This window comes from Haplochromis burtoni, unplaced genomic scaffold, assembly GCF_018398535.1.
Source record: "Haplochromis burtoni strain Fernald_Lab_line unplaced genomic scaffold, NCSU_Asbu1 Contig_101, whole genome shotgun sequence".
Classification (NCBI taxonomy): Eukaryota; Metazoa; Chordata; class Actinopteri; order Cichliformes; family Cichlidae; genus Haplochromis; species Haplochromis burtoni.
Genome location: NW_024582462.1, coordinates 906,916 through 925,764, shown reverse-complemented (window position 1 = coordinate 925,764; position 18,849 = coordinate 906,916). Strand labels below are relative to the sequence as shown.

At 37.7% G+C, this 18,849-nt stretch overlaps 1 protein-coding gene across 1 annotated transcript in view; it reads right to left on the bottom strand.

The window, feature by feature from the left end:
* Positions 1 to 18,849, bottom strand: part of LOC102310367 (cadherin-12) — a 102,347-nt gene that overhangs the window by 45,076 nt on the left and 38,422 nt on the right. Inside the window, exon 3 of the mRNA XM_005932084.3 lies at positions 3,482 to 3,776. Coding sequence (XP_005932146.1) covers positions 3,482 to 3,776 — 295 coding nt within the window. The remainder of the gene's footprint in view (positions 1 to 3,481; positions 3,777 to 18,849) is intronic.

Genomic DNA, 18,849 nt, shown 5'->3' with positions numbered 1-18,849 from the left:
AATATAGCTGAAGCATTTATGGGATACTTAGTATGATCAAGAGAGGCTGACCACGGGGACTGTATTTACATAGTTGCTTGGAATTCTGCTAAGATTTTAGCTCTCTATAAAGAACTTGATGTATACTAAATAGGCTTTTCAGTCTGAGGAGATGGTAACAATGGAATTAAACAAGGTGTGAGGGATTAGTGTTTCAGTCCTCCACATGTGCCTGATTAGACATACCTGAGAAGGACTGCATCATGTTACAACACGGTACACAATAGATGAGATAATACACTTAACACCTTTTCTGTTCATCCAAGGAGAGGAAATCCGCTTCAGTAAGAGCTCAGATGCAGAGAGAGTTTGAGAGACTTTAAGCACATCATACGCCTACGCAGCAGGCACCAACCTAGGTGTAGGGCTATAAACAAGTCAAATAAATTCTACTCATATTATTATTATTATGGAAATTCAAATGCATAAGTAGGAATACGATGAAAGAAGTGACTTCAAAGGTCACTGCTGGTAACATTTTGCAAAAAGGAAATATATTGTATTTATCTAACTTTAAATATTCAATTCGTTTCAGTCAGTATTCAAAAAAATGACGATGATGTGTTTCAGTAGAGTGTAGAGGAAGTCAAATGACACTGAAATGAAATATGAAGTAAAAAAAGAAGAGAATGAATACAGTGAGCATCAGTCAAGAACTCTGGTGCATGGAAAAACAGTATATAAGGCAAGAACGGATTTTAACGAGCTTGAAAGTCAATGGTTGGTATCGCCACCTTTAATCTTCAACACAGCCTGAACTCTCTCAGGCAAACTTTCTTGTCCTTTCTTTAAGTAGTGTTCAGGAATAGTTCTCCAGGCTTCTTGAAGGACATTCAAGCCTGACAAGTGTCTTCAAAGAAACACAGACAGCTCTTCTTTGTATGTTGACTGCCTTTTGTTATGTCCTCTGTTAAGTTAAATTTCAATAATGTTGAGGTCTGAGCTCTGGTAAGCACTGTGTCTTCTATACAGATATGCTTTCACTGCATTTACAATGCTTTTGTAAGCATGGCCATGCTGAAAAAATAAAGCTATTTCCAGTCAGATACTTTCCAGATGATATTGAATGGTGGATCAAAATCTGATAGTAGTTTTATATGTTTGTAACTTAATCAGTTTTGACCAGGTTCCCAATACTGCTAGCTGAAGTGCCTGCGAATGGCTGCAGACACACACTCTTGTACCTGACTCTGTACATATGGATGACAACTGGAACCAAAAATTTCAGATTCATCACTCCATTAGACCTATTGACACTACGGTCCATTTTTGTCCACTTCGTCAGTGATTTGGCATACCTCAGCCTCCTCATTTACCTCAACAGCATCCAATCCACTGAGACTTTTTCTGAAGAGGCTTTGCAGATGCATCAGCTTAAGGGTCAGATATATCTCTCAGGTCTTTCATCAGGTCTTTGCTGGATTTTGACCTTCTTAAGGGCGTGACTTTCAGATACTGTTCAGTACGCAGATTGATTTTTTTTAGGTATAACAATTTTGTTCTCCTCTTGTCTAGTTTCTTCAGATTTTTTAAGGACACACTGCACACAATGCCCAGATATGCCTAGTTTTTAGCTCTTTAAAAATCATCTTGTTGGTGCAATTGGGATTTTCCAGAAATTGAACTAATGAAGCTGGAACAAATTATGAGTTTTTGAGACAGGCTGCAAGTAACATATTGGCTAAAGATACAATTTAAAATTGGTTCTTTGCTACATTTTCATATATACTGTATGTAGATACAAAGGTGATTCATCCCTTGGGCTAGGTGCTTTGGTCTGGCTCCTTGGGAGTAAAATATAAAGAAATTAGAGGAGACTTTTGCACAGTAAGGTACAGTCGTTTCAGCACATTAACTTTTTCTAAAAACTTCATGGATAAGCTAATAGCTAACAAAGGATTATTACCACGAGGGCAAATAGATTACTTGACTCTATCTGCCATTACAGTGTTTATGCTCAGCATCTTTTAGTTTTTATTTTGCCCTGCTAACAAAGACAACAAGAGAGATGTAGCAGTTAATGAGCCCATTGATCACCCAAGTCTTGCTGCTATAAATATTGATAATGACTTCATTTGGTTTAATGCTAATCCAATGGTTGCAGCTCAGTATAGGCATTCTTGTGGGTTGTTGTTTACACTGGCCGCTGCGGCTGAATTCACACAGTTGAATTCTCAACAAAGACATTTCTGGTAGTAATGTCCCTCTGTATAAATTGGTACCAATTTGGTTTCACCATTACTTTTTAATGGGACCTGGAATAACAGTTCCATCACCCAAACGAACACCTAAACCTTTATACGGACTAGATATTATTAAAAAAATATACATATACATATTCTTCAATTTATAAATAGGATACTCTTACTATTTTTACACAGACTATTATACATTTAGATATTGCCTTCTCCTAAAACAGTAATCAGTCACATATTGGTTAAGCTTATTCACATTGCCAATATCAGTTAAATGGGCAGTCCAATAAATGGGCACGAAGGTCATTTTAGTCATAACACCATAGGGAGTATTACTCAAGCTGTAAAAACAGTTGGAGTATGTGTTCTATGGATCTTGAGGGAGCTCTGCAAAGGCTGAAAAAATGACTATGATGATACCATCAGGGGTGCTTCACCAATCATTTTGCATATGATATCATCAGGGGTGTTTCCGCTTAAGACTTTCCACTTATAGCAGGAAGCTAGTGTTACAAACAGGGTGGGGGGTGGGGTTGTTGCAGATGTAATCACTGATTTAATTCACAAATGAACTGTACTATCCAGTCGCTTGATGGAAAGTGAAGTTTTCGCTAATGCTTTAGAATGAAAGTCACAGTATAAATCATCAGTGCTTGTTTGACTTTCTTTTCTTTGGACCTCAGAAGCCCAACAACTAGCTATTTGTAAGCAACGCCATTAATCCAGTGTGTGGGTGCTGTTTAAATTTCATATCTGTACACTGTTTCCATGGTCACAACAGATGTTTTTCTTTTGATAAACTTAAAAGTCTCTTTCTTATTCTACAATAAACAGTTACCATGCAGCCTGTGATTTGAGAGTGTTCACTGGGGTTATGCTGCGTTGTTCCTGTTTTTTCTACCAATTCTCCAAAGAGTGCTGATTTTGGAGTTTTGAGGGTTTTATTGCAGTTCACATCAAGAGGAGCCTTTTTCCCTGTGAATTACCTTGATCTGTTCTCCCTGGGGATAACGTTGAAAGACAAAGCAGTGCAATTCACTCGGGGCACACCAAGAATAAATGGTCCTCTGAAATGTCAAAATCTGTTGGGGGGAGCAGTCTTACCCTGTGGTTGTAAAGATGCGCCTGAAAGAGAACTTTATGTGTTTCCAAAGTGGAAAAAAGAAAGTTTTCAATGCTGATAATTGCGGTGTGCCGATGATGATACTGATCCAAGTATTTAAAAGTAACTCTGAATGATTACTTACCTACTGGTGACATCTCGGGAACACTGGCTGTATATGGTCCTTCCAGGAACTTGGGCTCATTGTCGTTGATATCTTGGACCTTGATTACAAATTCTGATTCAGGTTCCAGGGGCCTATTGGTGTTGATGTCAACAGCCTGGGCGCGCAGGGTGTAGTAAGGCTTCTCCTCCCTATCAAGACTTCTTAAGGCATGGATGTCCCCCGTTGTTTGGTCAATTGTGAAAATGGAGCCAGCCCCTTCTCCTGAGAGAGTGTACTTCACTGCACTGTCCCCCTTATCGAGGTCAGTGTGTAGCTGCAAGACAAAGCAGAAAAAAAAGACAGGTTGAGTGCAAACATTGGCACAGATAATGATTCATTGAATGCGCCGGGGAAGGGCTGTCAAGGAAGACTATTTCCCAAAGACAGCCAAGGAAACTGACTGCGCATCAAAGAGCAAATTCATTTCTCTGCACAGATCTGCAAAACACTAAGTCATGAGAAAAATAAAATGATCGTGCTTTCAGAACATTTCACAGATTAATGAGGCTAAGTCGCTCATAAATAATGTATTCTCTCAGTGCAATTACGCTGCAGTGATAACTCTTCAACATCGTGGATCAATTCCTAATCATGAATGACGAAAAAATTTTCTCTTATATAAAACAGGAGATGTGAGGGTTTCTTTTTCTTTTTCTGTTTTTTCTTCCAAGTAGCAAAGTTCAAACTATAAATCCTTGAAGTAAATACTCGTTTTCAACCTTTACCTTAAAAGTCTTGTAACCAGAGGAGTCAGCACAGTTTCACAGTATCACAGCTCCAGCAAGAGAACCTCTTTGTATATAAACCCAGGACAGTGGCAGCTCTCTTTGTACAAGACAAACAAGTTCTGGGCTGGTGTTCGAAAGCCTATTGACACAGTTATGTTTTCCTCACTGCAGCGCTCATTCATACAATTCAAAGCCTTTTAAATATTTAAAGGCTGTAATGCAATGTGATCATCACCATATATGATTATGGATTTTTGCTTGCTAAGGTATGGAATTTCCATGGCCAGCTAACTACTTGTGGCTTGGGGCAAAACATATTTTTCATTTTTATTCTATCAAAAAAGGGATCTTAGTAGAGGTTGCTACATTTCTGGTTGTTTTTAAACCTGTGAACTGATTCCTGTAATCACCCTCTTACAATGGCACTACCTAACACGTGGATAGATCCACACTCTAACACTCACATTTCTCTCGATTAAATTAGCCTTTCTTCAGCCTGTAAATATTAACCTTTTTGCACATAGATAATTCCAGTGAATTTCCATGGCAATGCCCGGCATAGAGCCAAGAGTAAATGTGGGATGAGGCCATGAATTCTTTGTAGATTATGGTTCAAAACAACCCAAGACACACAGACATGTGCACAAACACACTAGAAGTAATTTGAGATTCAGAGCAAATTCCCAAGCTCACGCAAGCATAGCTTGGCATTATAATGTTATCACCCGTGGTGCATTATTTATTTCTACAGAAATGAATGAAAATTAGAGTTAGTACATGACCCCTATTGGATGGCAGCAAAACCACATAATATTTTCTGCAATGACCAAAAAAAAATGCAAAAAGTATTATTATTGTCTAATATACATAAATAATAATGATAAAAGTATGATCCTCAGGCACGAACTAGATATTGTAACAACAAAATGTGTTTGCATTTATCCTTAGTTAGTAATATAAGGTGATTCTAACTTATGATTGGCATGTACTATAACATCTTAACAGTATATATCATGATGTAGCAGAATGTGGGCCACAGCTAACGTTTTCAAAGTACCTTTTTACTTGGTTTCCTATATGCAGATGTGCTGTGCTTATATTATACCCTTATGTACTACTGTTAATTTAAAACTACCATCTTATGTCAATTTAACCACTAACTGACATGTGAGTTAAAGCAAAAGATGGTAACGTTTATTGGCTGAAGGCCCTCTTGCCGAGGGACATGTTGGTCTTATAATGAAGAGAAACCAGTGGATCAAGTCTCTTCACATGAAGAGAATTCAGTCCTTGAAAGAAAGGGATGTCGTAACGTGCCTGTCATAAAGTATTAAAACTAAATACAATAAAATGAAAACTTGTTGCAAGTGCTTACAATGAAACAATAGTGTCAGTATTTGCAACTGAAAACTTCTTTCCAATCATGCTTGAATGGTTGAGCAGTTTCATTTATCCCAGAGGGTCTCTTAATTTTAATGATAATTAATTGTGATTTTTCATGTGTCTCAAATTAACATTGTAAAAGGCTTTGGGGTATTTCTTTTATTGCTATCCGCCTACAGGGCAGCACTGTAAGTGTACAGAAAAACTCATTTTTAAAACTTTAACAATGCATCTTCATTTCATTTGAGGATGAGTGCCTGCACTCAACCCAATGGGCAATGACATGGGGTTGAGGGTGGAAACTTCTAGTTTGGAAGATATGTTGATAAGGAAGGAGCCTCCCTTTGGGAACTACAGGGACAGACAAAGCAACCACACAGAATTAAAAAATTAAAAAATAAATTTTGAACTGGCCAGGCAACAGACTGGTGACCTGTCCTGGGTGTTCCCTACCTGGGAAAGCTTCCAGTCCCCAGCGATCTTGAACTGGTTAACAGGATGGTTGGATGGATGGAATGATAGACGGTAACTGGAAGATGTTGTGGATGAAGTCAATAGAACTTAATGTGCAAAATGCCAAGTAATTAGCAGCTTAAAAAGAAAAGCACACTCACACACTTACACACACACCTATGCCATCAGAATCCAGGAATAGTTTTGCTTAATGTTACAATGCTTTGCTGCTAAATGGAGTAACATGAGCTCATGAGGACTGCAAAGACCCGAGGAGTTCTGGGTTTGATGAAAATACCGTATTAAACACCACATTAAAGAAAACACTGTGATTACAAAATATAGCATATGATTCAGTGACTCCATTTGTCATTTTCTCCATTTCTGGGTGCCATTGTGCCTCTGTGCCATTTGTCAATCTCAGGCTGGCTGCAGTTTTACTTTTGCCTGTGTATGTGTATGAGTGCAAGGGCTGGGTGATGCATAATATATAACGGCGTATTGACTGCCAGTGTATGTCAATTATTTCACCAGGTTTCTCAAGTCCAAAATTAATTAATTAATTTAAATCATTACTGTTTTTTTGTCTGATTTCTTGCTTCCTTTCTTTTTGCGTCTGACCTAAAACATTTAAGAGGAATATTCTTATTTATTATCTATAATCATCTATTTTACTTTTTGCTGTGCTGTTGGGCTATAGGCTGCTGTGCCATTATGCCTGGCTGATGTCCTGCTTATAGCTTCTGTGAGATTTGTTTCATGTACACTTGAATTTTGTTTGTTTCCTGCTAGCATGTGTGCAAGCTTGTGCAGCATGTGCGTCATGGTTTTGGCCCATCTGTTCAGCTTTTTCAGATATCCAATTGACATTTATTTATTGCAGCAGAGAAGTTGATGAAATAGTTTGAGTTGTTATGATTCTTTTTTTTCCCCATCATTTTGAGTCATGCCATGTCTCAAAAATGTAAAATGTGAATCAGTAATTATAAAAATCAAGAAAAGACAGAAGGGTTTTGGTTTCAGTGGCTATGAAAAAAAATGTGGTTTACTTTTTCTCTATTCGGATTATTGATTTGTAAAACGTAGAATCCATGTGGGAAATTCTGTGATGGCTTTGCTTGAGGATGCAAAGGCAATAGGTGCAGATGCACCTATGCACCTAGATGCAATAGGCTTCCTGATATGTTTTCTGTCTTTATAAAGTACAATTGGGCTGTTTTATTTTCCTTTGTTTATATTCTACTTTGGTTTAAGCCATTGTGCTCTTACTTTGGCCATTGTGCTTGGCTGTGCATTTCATCATTTAGTAAACCTGCCATGATGTTGCTGGCTGCAGTTCCCTGCTTCTTGTCTCCGCTGTTGTAGGATGCATCAGGCTCTTGTAAAATCAGCTGGGCAGAGAGCTCCCTCTCTAATTAAACTGTCTTCATCACAAAATCTGGGCAGCACTTTTTGGAGCAGTAATGATTACAGTTATTTATCATTTTCTGATGCTATATGTAACACAGTACCATGTCTGCGGGTTAAACTACATTCAGATACCCTAGGGCCTAGGGTATAAACACAGTCCTTTGTGGATATACGCACTCTTATGTGGAGAATTGTATTTTGTTGAGCCAAATGAAAGGCAGCCATTTCTTGTGGATCTTTTGACTGACAGCAGTATGGTTTAAGTGTTGTTGCCCTCCGGTGCTCCCCAGGAATTTGTGCTTCAGAGTTTGCTGGTCTTTAATAAAACACTGTGTATTCTAGTACCTGATGTTTTAGTTGGACAGTAACAGAGCATCAAGAAGAGTACAAGATGAATAAGGGTTTTGTGTAACTATGGTTCATGCATCTTTCACCTTGTGTCCTGTTTTTCAATCTTGTAAACATTCAAAATCTATTCAAACGGTTTATGAAATCACTTGTACTACAGTGGATTTCCAACTGTGGGAAGATGAAATTAAATTAATAGTGAACAGCGAGGGCTTGAAACACATATTTCAAAATTGGGGAGGGAATTCTTCACTTAAATGTTTTCCGCAAGAGGGTTTTCGTATACACTGTGAGCTTAACTAAAGATTTTATCTATCCTTGGTAGAGATTGTGTTTTGATTGTGCTTTTCCTTAAACTACATGATTGCTGTAACATCTGCTCTGTTTATATTTGCTTTGGAAGTTTTATATTATTCCATGGCCATGTCTCCATGGCATTCTGCATTCTTTCAGTTTTCCTATAACTATCACCACATCAGCCCTGTGTATATTAGAAATCGCACAACTCATTTCACCATTATAAGTTCAAACCAAGGGTATAATCTCAGGCAGCTAGTCTGAAACTTGTTTTAGGACTGCTTAGGAACAGGAAGAGGCCATCACCAAACTGCTGGGAGCATGAAATTATCCAAACTGTCTTGTTAAGCTGCAGCATTAACAGTTCCTTTCACTGGAACTAAGGGGTTGAGCCCAACTCCTGCAAAAACAACCCCACACAATAATCTCCCCTTTACCAAAAGTATACTTGGCACATTGGAGTCAGACACGCACTATTTTCCTGGCATCGCCAAACCGAGACCACTGACATCAGATTGCCAGTGATATGGTATATCAGAGAATGCTGCTCTAGAGTCAAGTGGCATCATGCTTTACACCACTATACCTGACGCTTTTTGTTAGTGTTGGTGATGCATGTGACGTACATTCACGACTGTTCCCAATCGCTTCAACTTTATAATAACACCAATAACAGTTGACTGTGAAATATTTAGCAGTGATGAAATTTTAGGGCTGGACTTGCTACACAGGTGTCATCCTATTACAATACCACAGTGGAATTCACTGAGCTCCTGAGAGTGATCCATTCTTTCGAAAAGGTTTTTAGAAGCTCTCTGCATGCCTAAGTCCTTTATATTACCTGTGCCCATTAAGGTGACTGGAACACCTGAATGCAATGATCTGACGTACGAGTGAATCCTAGGGCTGGGTATCGTCACTGATTTCTATAACTGATCCGATTCAGATTCACAAGATCCCAATTCGATTCAATTTTGACTCAGACAGTCAGAAATATCATAATTCTGATCATTCATTAGTGTATGAATGATCAGACATATTCAGATTTTTATATCCATGTATAAAAACAAAGTTGACACTTGTGAGACTTCATCAAAGGTGTTAGCATCACAGCAGATGCCTTTGTTGTAAAGCAACTGAGGATCAAATACGGAAAACCATGAAGAAAATTTTGCTGGCCTGGCTTTTTATGGCAGATAACCAACTTAAACATGTTCCACAGGAAATCAAAAACAGAAGAAAACTTCACTTCAACATTACCTGATGCTGCTGAAGTGAAGCAGGGCAAAGTTACAGATATTTTGTTGGAGACACAGCTAAGCATTTTGCAATTTGACATAATTTGTTAAAGTTTACATTTCTTTGGTATTCAACAGCAGAAATGAGGCTTTCTTGTTGGAGGTCATTTTTGGGGAAAAAAAAACAGCTCCCGAAGGCATGGTACACAACGGTAGACTGGCGCATAATCAGCACGAATGCACAATAAGCAAGAGAATAATGCAGAAAATAGAGATTTTTGATGGTAAACTGGTCTCTAAGTACACTGACAGAAAGCTGTGCAGGAAGTAAAAGCAACAATAAGAGGGAATTCATAGCAAAGTTTTTTCAAATGTGAAGCATAGTGTTGATCTTCTTTTGCTGCTGGTTCAGTGAGTTTTGTTTGGAGACTGACGAAACCTGCAGCTTCAGAATCTGTGAGATTTCGGTTTTCAGGATTGTGGTGTTACTGAAAAATACATTTATATTTAAAAATCAATTCAGGTTTTAATGAATCGATATGGTATTATTCAAACTTAAATCGATTTGATTTTTTAAACCCACCCCTAGTGAATACCTAGTGAATATCTGTACTTCCTACTAGCGGTGGGCTTATCAATCCAAATATCAATACCAACTCTAGTATTGGTATCGGATCGGTACTAGCACGATTGGATTGATACTTTGCTTTTATCCATTAAGTTCAGTATGTAGCCCACTGAACTGTGTTAATTATTTCTTTGCAAAAAATGAACCGCAAACATGCACTATAAAAAAATGTCTGAACGTTTTTGTGTGCTTTAGAGACAGAAATATTTACATCCCAGGTCAACAACAACCCAGTCTCAGAACACATGAAAAACTGAAAGGTGTGTTTTGTTGTGTTAACTAATTATTGTGGAAAGTAACAATCACAGTGATATAGTGGTGATTAAAACTGTGCAGAATTTGCAAACTGAGAATTTATCTCATAAGTCATGGCACCTACTCTCCCCCAATCAGCTGACTGAATAACTTAAAATAATTTGTACTGATATCGGCAATCCTGGCCCTGTATTTACTTGGCATTGGATTGATACCAAAACTTGTAGTGTGGCACAGCACTGCTGTGAATGAGCGAAAGTGTGAATGTTGAATGTTTTTGCTGAAATGTCCAGGCAAGTATATACATGTTAAATGACAAGATACCTGTTCAAATAGCATCAATTAACACACAACTTTAGTTCTTTTTACATTTCTTTATGATAATTCTTCATAATTAAACAATAAGAACAAGTAGTCTGATGTCCTGTAATCATTATAAAGCTATAATCTGAAATACAATAACACATTAAGTTTTTGTACAAAGTATCGGATCAGTATCGTTGATAGCGCCGTGAATTTGACTTGGTATCGGTTCGGAAAGGAAATCCGTGGGATCTCACAAGACTACTTCCTACTCTTTACATTTTCAAAACAGGTTCGTAACTTTTGCTTTAATGCACTTGAGAGGAGTTATTTTATGTCACTGCTGGTCTTCAAACCGATTTGAGCCTAAACAGTAACATATGATAGGAAATCCTGTTCGTGTATTAATTGCCAGAGGACGTCGCATAAAAAGAGATGACGTGTGCCAAATTAAGGGGCTAAAAGTGGGTTGGTGTTTTTATTTATTTTTTGCCACAACACTGGAACGACTAGCCCTACTGAAGAGGAGCGAGCATAAAATGAGTGACCTTTTTTAAGTGTCAGGTAATTTCAAACGCAATGTTTCTGTCAGCTCAACAAACGTCAGCAAAGACAAACTGTTCATGTGCGGTTTGTCGCACATTGTGTTGCTAGCTAAAGCCGCTGTATTTCACAGGGAGAGAAAAGAAGGAGCGCTAACTTCACTCAGAGATGGAGGAAGATAAGAAAAACAGGACATGAGCGGAAGAAGATATATATTTAAAGGTAAGAACTGCTCTGTGGTATCTGATAAACTGGAAAATTAAAGCTTACATGTAAGTCCTCTTGTTTTTATATCGGATATTGGGTCTGTACATGTGACAGTATATTTTGATTTTTTTTTTTTTATATTGTGGAACATTGCTATTTAAAGGTTGCATGAAAATCCTGTGCATAGTGAAGGTTAAACAGGTTAGTTTGCTGTACTGTGATGGATTTAAAGTAAAGAACAGCGTGTGGTGCACAGCGGCTGTCGTTTCATGGTCAGAGTTACAACAAGTGTTGCAGAGGTTCATATGAATTTTAGCAGATGATGCTTAGATTCATTGACTGAATTCCACCGTCATACCAACTTATACTGTCTAGAAAAAATACAGCATAAACAGTGTACTGTCAGTGAGGATGGAAATCGGCCAAGACAACTCATGAAACATCCGCTGACATCTTGCTGAATTCAGTTGTGTGCATCCACAGAGAGAAGCAGGTCAGCTGATCACAACCTGTACATTAAGAAAATCTACTGGAGCTCTCAGTAGAAATTACTCTGAGATCCTTTTCCCCATGCTGAGCCCCTACAGCTAATTTTTTTGGACTTAAGTTTTTCCATTCCCATCTCCTGATATTATTTTGTCATTATGTTAATACAGCACAAGGTTCAGTTAGCTTTGCACAAAAATAGATATGTCCCCCAAAGAGCAACTTTTTACTTTCTTACTTTGATTACATTTGAGAGCTTGTACATTTTTACTTTTGAGTAAAGAAATTGAATCAGTACTTGGACGTTTACTGGAGTGGTTTTTAGCACTAGTATCTGCACTTCTTCTTGTACCTCTAAGTATAGAATGTCTGTACTTTTGCCACCTCTGCTGACAGGAAACATACAGGGTCGCACTCAGCACAAACACCTGTGTTCAGTCATCATCGTCTAATACAGGTTCTGAAACAAGCAATGTAAATATGATAATGAATTTTAAAATAATTGTTTTGATCACACATGAATCGCACAATGTGATTGCAGTTACATAACTTTATCTGCCACAGTTCCAGTGAACAAAACAGGGAGCACTTGAAGTCTGTAGTCAGTAGTGCTGAGCCAACATCTTCACACCACTGTCTCTTACAGTGCACTGTTTCAGATTGCTTAAGGTTGTTTAGTTGTTTGCGATAGCTTCCATGTACTCTACTTTGTGATGTGATGGTGTTTAATCAATATACTAATGACTCAATAGGCTGCCCTATCATCAGTCAACACAGTACTACTGTGGGCACATTCATATTTTTGTGTACTATTGAGCAAATAATCACATTGTATTTATGAGAGTTTATATTTAATTGTCATTTAACTAAGAAGAGAGTGGGGAAAAACAAGCCTCTTCTGGGTATTGGCATAAAAAGAATATTTTTCACATTTGTAGTTTATTCAATACAAGTACCCAAGAGAGGAACCTGCACATTGATTCAGAGCTGCAGAATTGGAGATGAAAAAGAAATGCAAATGCAAAATGAACAGGCACATTGCCCCATTAATTATAAGTGAAACTTGACTGATATTAATTAAAAATTCCATTGCACTAACAATGGTAATCAATTATGTAAAGAAAGTCCATTAATAAGAAGGGAGACAAATGCTTTGTTTAAGCTATAAAACACCCACAAGACAAGAGACATGATCGTATCCATAACCTTTTTAACAATACGGCTTTTTAAAAATAGAGACGGGGAAATTCCTTCCATTGTTGTAGCACTGCTTCCAATCTCTAACACATGAACAAAACAGTTACAGTTTTCAGTAATGCCATTATTCCATTTGCACACATTAAGTAAATTAACTTGTGGAGAATGAGTGAATAAGAGCTGGCTTGTGATGATATCCTTCCTCTCCATTTTTCATGTTAAGCACAATTAGTAAAACGCTCTGCTCAAGGTATCAGGTGACATGGCAGCTATAAAAAGAAACTGCTCGTGTGTGGAGCTGAAATGAGATTCCTGTTGCCATCCAAGCTCACACTGTCACTGCACTTACATTTCATTTGTTTACATTTCTTTTTTTTTTTTTCTTGAATGTCCTTTAGTGTTCACAGACTGTCAGACAAATGTTTCAGTGATCACGAAGCAGTTCAGATTTTGTTGGCATAGCTTTTAAAGGGGAAAAAAAAAGATTAGATTTAGGGTTAAACCTTTAATTTCCACAGTATTGAAGAAATGATGAGCAGCCAATGCGCCAGCAATGCTTTGAAAACAAATATGGCTAAGGCAACTACTCATCTATTAATCATCAGGGCAAAATACTAATATTGACTCAGACTACTCAACTACTAGCAGAAATGATGGGAAATGGTAGCTCATCTTACCGGCTGTAAAATAGTCACATATTTGGAATTTGCCTTGCAGTAAATTCTTGACTGTGCAAGAGGTCGGTGATCCCTGTTCCTTTTAGGATTTGCAGTGCATGGTTCCTCATTGGCAATGCAGTAAACCCTGCATATTGATTAATTTGAGTGATTTCAGAGAATGTAACCAACCTCTGTAGAAAATGCTGTAATTGGATTTCTGCAACCAGGATTATGTGGAGCTCCTCTAAGGAATGCATATCACAGCCACAACCCTTTGCTGATAGTGAGCCAACATTGTTCCCTGAATGGTCCAGCAATCCCGCACCACTGAGTGCATTTACAAAACTGTAAACAAGTCGAAAAAGAGTTAGAACGTACTTGCTCTTCTTGTCTTTAAATGCAGTTAAATGTCTCTGTGGATTATTCACATTTCGTGGTATACAAGCGAAACATGCTTCCTGACTGGTATCACAAAGCTCTTCTTTGCATATTTATTATACTTTATATTTATTAAATAAATTGATTCTAATCCATATTTAATTGTGGATTATGCTTTGAGCAAGACCAGGGCATATTCTATATGTCACCTGTCAGAATTTATACTGTGCACTGTTAATGAGAGTAAAACATTCCACTGCTCTTATGCGCCCCTGTTCTATTGCTGTCTTGTATTCATTAGATAAGGTCTGAAACCACCATTCAGTTCAGCCATTCAACCACTGTCCTAGCAACTCGGGGGTATGATGACAGTATGGCAGTCTGTTGGCATTGGGGTACGTTGCAGGTGGCTTGAAGTTCGTGTATTGTCAGGGCACATGATGACTCCTGCTTGCATTGTAAGTTTTTGCAGGTAATTTTGGTGAGCAGCGGCTGATGGAAGGAAAACACTATGCCAAATCCTGCAAGCTTATTATAGCTGATCGATACTGGCCTCCGAGCTATTTCTTTGCTGCTGACAACTCGGAGCTCCCTGTCTGGTTTGTGTCATACCTCAGTCAGGTAATGGGGACGAAAAGCTAACAAAAAAAAAAGATATTCATACAGGAGGCTATACTGGTAGATACGCAATCTCAGAAAACACGTGTGAGGAAGGGAGAGAGCGAAAGCAAGAGGCAGTAACAGAGTGACAGATATTGTCGTGGGTGTGCGACAGCAGCAGTCAGAACTGAGACAACTGCGTTTACCATTTGTAAATGGGTTAATTGTAAATTGTTTTTGATGTAAATGTTTCCTAGGCCAAGAATCTGAGGAACTCGTGCTAAGATTACTGGTTGTATACAAGGCTACCTTTTGCAAATAACATTATGCAGTACTGATTTTTTTCTTCTTCTTTCTTTAAATAAAACATTGATATATATGATTCTGTTGATCCCAGAAAACAGGGTTAAGGCTGCATTCCATTTCCTCATATCACACATGATTAAACGATATATTGATGTGTGATATGACATGCACAATGCGATTTTCTGCCTACAGTGCCAACAATACTGCCCATCAGTGTCATTGTAAACATAGAAAAAGTGGACTATGGTATAAAGTGATACTGATTGGGGCATTAGTGCACCATTTGGATATATGGCCCAAGCAATTCAGGGGAAAAAGCCCATTACCCATGAGGACAAAATATGTGAAATATATATTACTTTGGCAGGACAGATGAATGGCATCATTAGCTTTTATTTCAGCTGTTCTTTTCAGAAATCCCGCAGCATTCATCACTAACGTACATTACAATTGTAAATGCTCTCAACCTCTTAATATGTTGTAACGAGCAGCTGACTCACCGACACACTCCATGCATACTCTTCAGGAGAGCAATCCTTTCAAATTATGCAGAATGTGACAGTGAATTAAAAAGGTGGCAAACTTGAATTCAGAGGTGAATTCAGAGACGGGTAGGGAGCATATGTGCAAGTTGGACATACTGCATAGAAGTCATGCACAATTCAACAGGATTCTTGAAAGACTCTTCAAATTGTAGCTTTCCTTAGCTGTTGATCACTGGCTACCAGTCTTCATAGCTTCATGCAAAACAGTGTTATGAAGGCTGAGAGTTTTGGAGTTGAAGTTAATTATCCGCTCGCTTGCCTTGTAGTCAATCAAAGTATTTTATCCCAAGTATTTTACAGCAGTGGCTGTCATCATCAAATGATGTAAACAGGTTTGCTGCTTTTATATGGCCGTCTTCAGGTTTTAGCTTTACAGCTTAATTCCATAGCATTTAAAACAAACTGTATTTAACAGTGTGGAACATACTATCGCAGAGTAAGGCTTGTAAATTTCATATGGTCAGCTGATGGAATCGCTCTCTTTGTTGAGCCTGGTGCATAAGTCTTGCTGAAAAGGTTTTTATGTCCTTCTTATAGGTCCTCATTGAAAGATTAAATTGCAGGCTTCACATCAGTAATAAATCTCAGCCAGGTGTAGGGTGGTACTGGGAGGAAGAGCCATCAATAAAAAGAAGGATGGTCATTCCTTGTCAGGCAGGAAACAAACAAGTTGTGGGAGAAACAGCTCTGCCCTTTCTAGAAAAAGAGGCTTATTGACTTATATGTAAATAAGTGACCTTTTGTCTGCAAGTGTGAAAAGCAGGGCATTGGGGCATGTCCTGCATGTCTTTGCATACACTGCATATATTTTTTCTTTCCTTGTATGGGTTGTAAATGTGACTCTTTAAATTGATTGGCTTTCTCTTTAACCTTCAGTGCCGTTACGGGTTAAATAATTGCTTTGTGCCACCGTGTTGCTGCGTTTTTTAAATTTTATTTTATTTTTTAATGAAAGCAATTCCCTGTCTGCTTTTTCTTGCCAAGTGTATAATTTGTTGAGTATCTTTTGAGACTGTCATTGGCAGCACATTCCATTGTTGTCGTTTTCTCATGACTTGCATAAAGAGAAAATAGTGGATTCCCTATCATGTCTATTTTTTTCATCTTCAGTACAACTGGTTAATTATCTCTTAGAATGAATACATGGTAAAAAAAAATCATGCATGTGAATCAAGTTTGCAAAAGCATCCAGTGTCACAAGCTTTATACTGTCATTTTACAGTGCACTGCTTGATTTAAAAAAAAAAACAAAAACAAAAACAACAATTCAGGCGTACAGTTCAGATGGATTTGATAACATGAAAACATTTCTTATCTGGGGCCAGTACTCAGTTACAATTCTTAGATAATGTTGCACTGAAAATACTGAAAACAAAGTTTTTAGTTTAGTATCAGTGTAATAATCTCTCTTTACCTTCCTCTAACTGTATATAAGCATATTGTCTTGAGCATCCATATGCAATGCAATATAAAGTACTCACAATATGCATGACTTTATATAAAATTGGAGCATCAAGTTAGAAAAATCCCAGCAGTCTGGTTGGCAAAAATAAGAGATACATTGGGTTTTGATTACATCTCTACTGTTAAGTATTAAGATAGTGTTTTCATTCAGAAGACAAGTGCTGTTTAAGTGTATTCTGAGTTTCCATATTATTAAAAATCTTAGGGAATTGCTTCCAACATCCATAGCCATCAAGTTTAAACAGAGAGTGACATGATGTCAGAGGAAAAATCTCGAAAATAGCTCCCGAACTCATTGGAGAGTTTAATCGAGAGTGAGAGGAAGCAGTTTGACTTGATATGCAGCCACGCTGTTAATAGTTTTTTTTTTTTTTTTTTTTAAACGTCAGATAATCACTGCTTGGCACACGAAAGGCCTCAGCATTATCTTATTGAGGGTACAGAGGGTTGTTATATTAACCCCCACGAGCCCTCCGGGCTTCGTTGCTAAACTGCAATAATGATGCTGTCAACATGAGTCTTAAAATTTTCTTCACGTATATTCTTGAGTTAAGTGCATGGTTAGGTGTCGTTAGGATTTTATTGATGGTTGTATTAAAAGGGGTGCAGCTTATTGACATTAGCAGTAAATTTATCACTATGCAAATGCACATTTAGCGTTGCGTTTATTACTGATCATGCCTTTCTATTGGTTATAGTTTAGCGATAGAGATTAATCAATTAATTTACTATTTGCTAAATTGGGCCAGCACATGAAGTTCCCCTCCAGCTCATGTTTTAATTGCACTGGACTGATACTGAATGTACACGAGTTTCGAAACATCGAAACAGCCAACGCATCAGATTTAAGAAAACATTTGCAATGTGTGCCAAACATTCTACAGCAGCTATATCAAGTTGTCAGCAAGAAGATGACGTGGCCACCACAGCTGGTGTTGTAACTGTCCCTCTGTTAGTGACAAGCTCTACCTGCTGGTGCAACTTTCAGTAACTGTCTCTGCAAACGTATTGTCGGTGCAGCGTTTTACTTTAAATTTGAGGGAATGAAACCACATTGATGATGCAGTCTCATTAGTAGACAATTACACTGTGGAAAACTTAATTTAAATTTAGGTGCCTAACCATTCAGTGAATGAAAAGTGCTGTGAAAATACTAATAGAACAGCAAAGAAACAATGCTGTACAAACAAACGCTGACACAATACTTTATGTGCTATCGTTATAAACAGCAGAGAAACATGGTGAAAATATATTTGTTTTACTTTTATGTTTATGGCATTAAAGCTTGTTTCTTCACATTGCTGAGAACAACCTCACCATAAAAGTGAACGACGAGCATGACATGTTAATGTGGTTTAAAACCTTTATAATATCCTTGGCAGACTATGTTTCCTTTATTTACACTACAAATCCAATCTGGTATTAACATGCCCTTTTTTTACTTTTTCAAATGTAAATGTGATTCACTCTAAGTGCATCTTTAATAGAAAAAAGTCCATAAAGCATTGTGATTGTATGCAGAAAAGTAAAAAAAAATGCAAGAACTCAGAGCATTTGTTAATACAAGCAGTTGGGACTAGTAGTAGTAGTGCTAAAGACCTTGCTGAATCCTGTGACCTTACTTACACCTCTGGGAGAAATCGGGGTAATTAAGTAAGTAGTGGAGGTGAACCTGCAGTTGTGACTGTAGCGTTTCTAACATTCCTCTCACGTTTAGTGTCTCCTACCTTAAGTTCCCGAGCATGTAGCTGTTAGTGTTGGAGTGTATAAAATCCTATCTAAATATTAAGATATATGATGTGTATAAAAATAGTGTGAATATTGTAGCTCTGTGGTTCTTTTTTTGTCACACACAGTTATACAGTTTGTATTTTTAATTTAGATGGCATATATTAAACTGTATATAAGCCGGAGTGTAG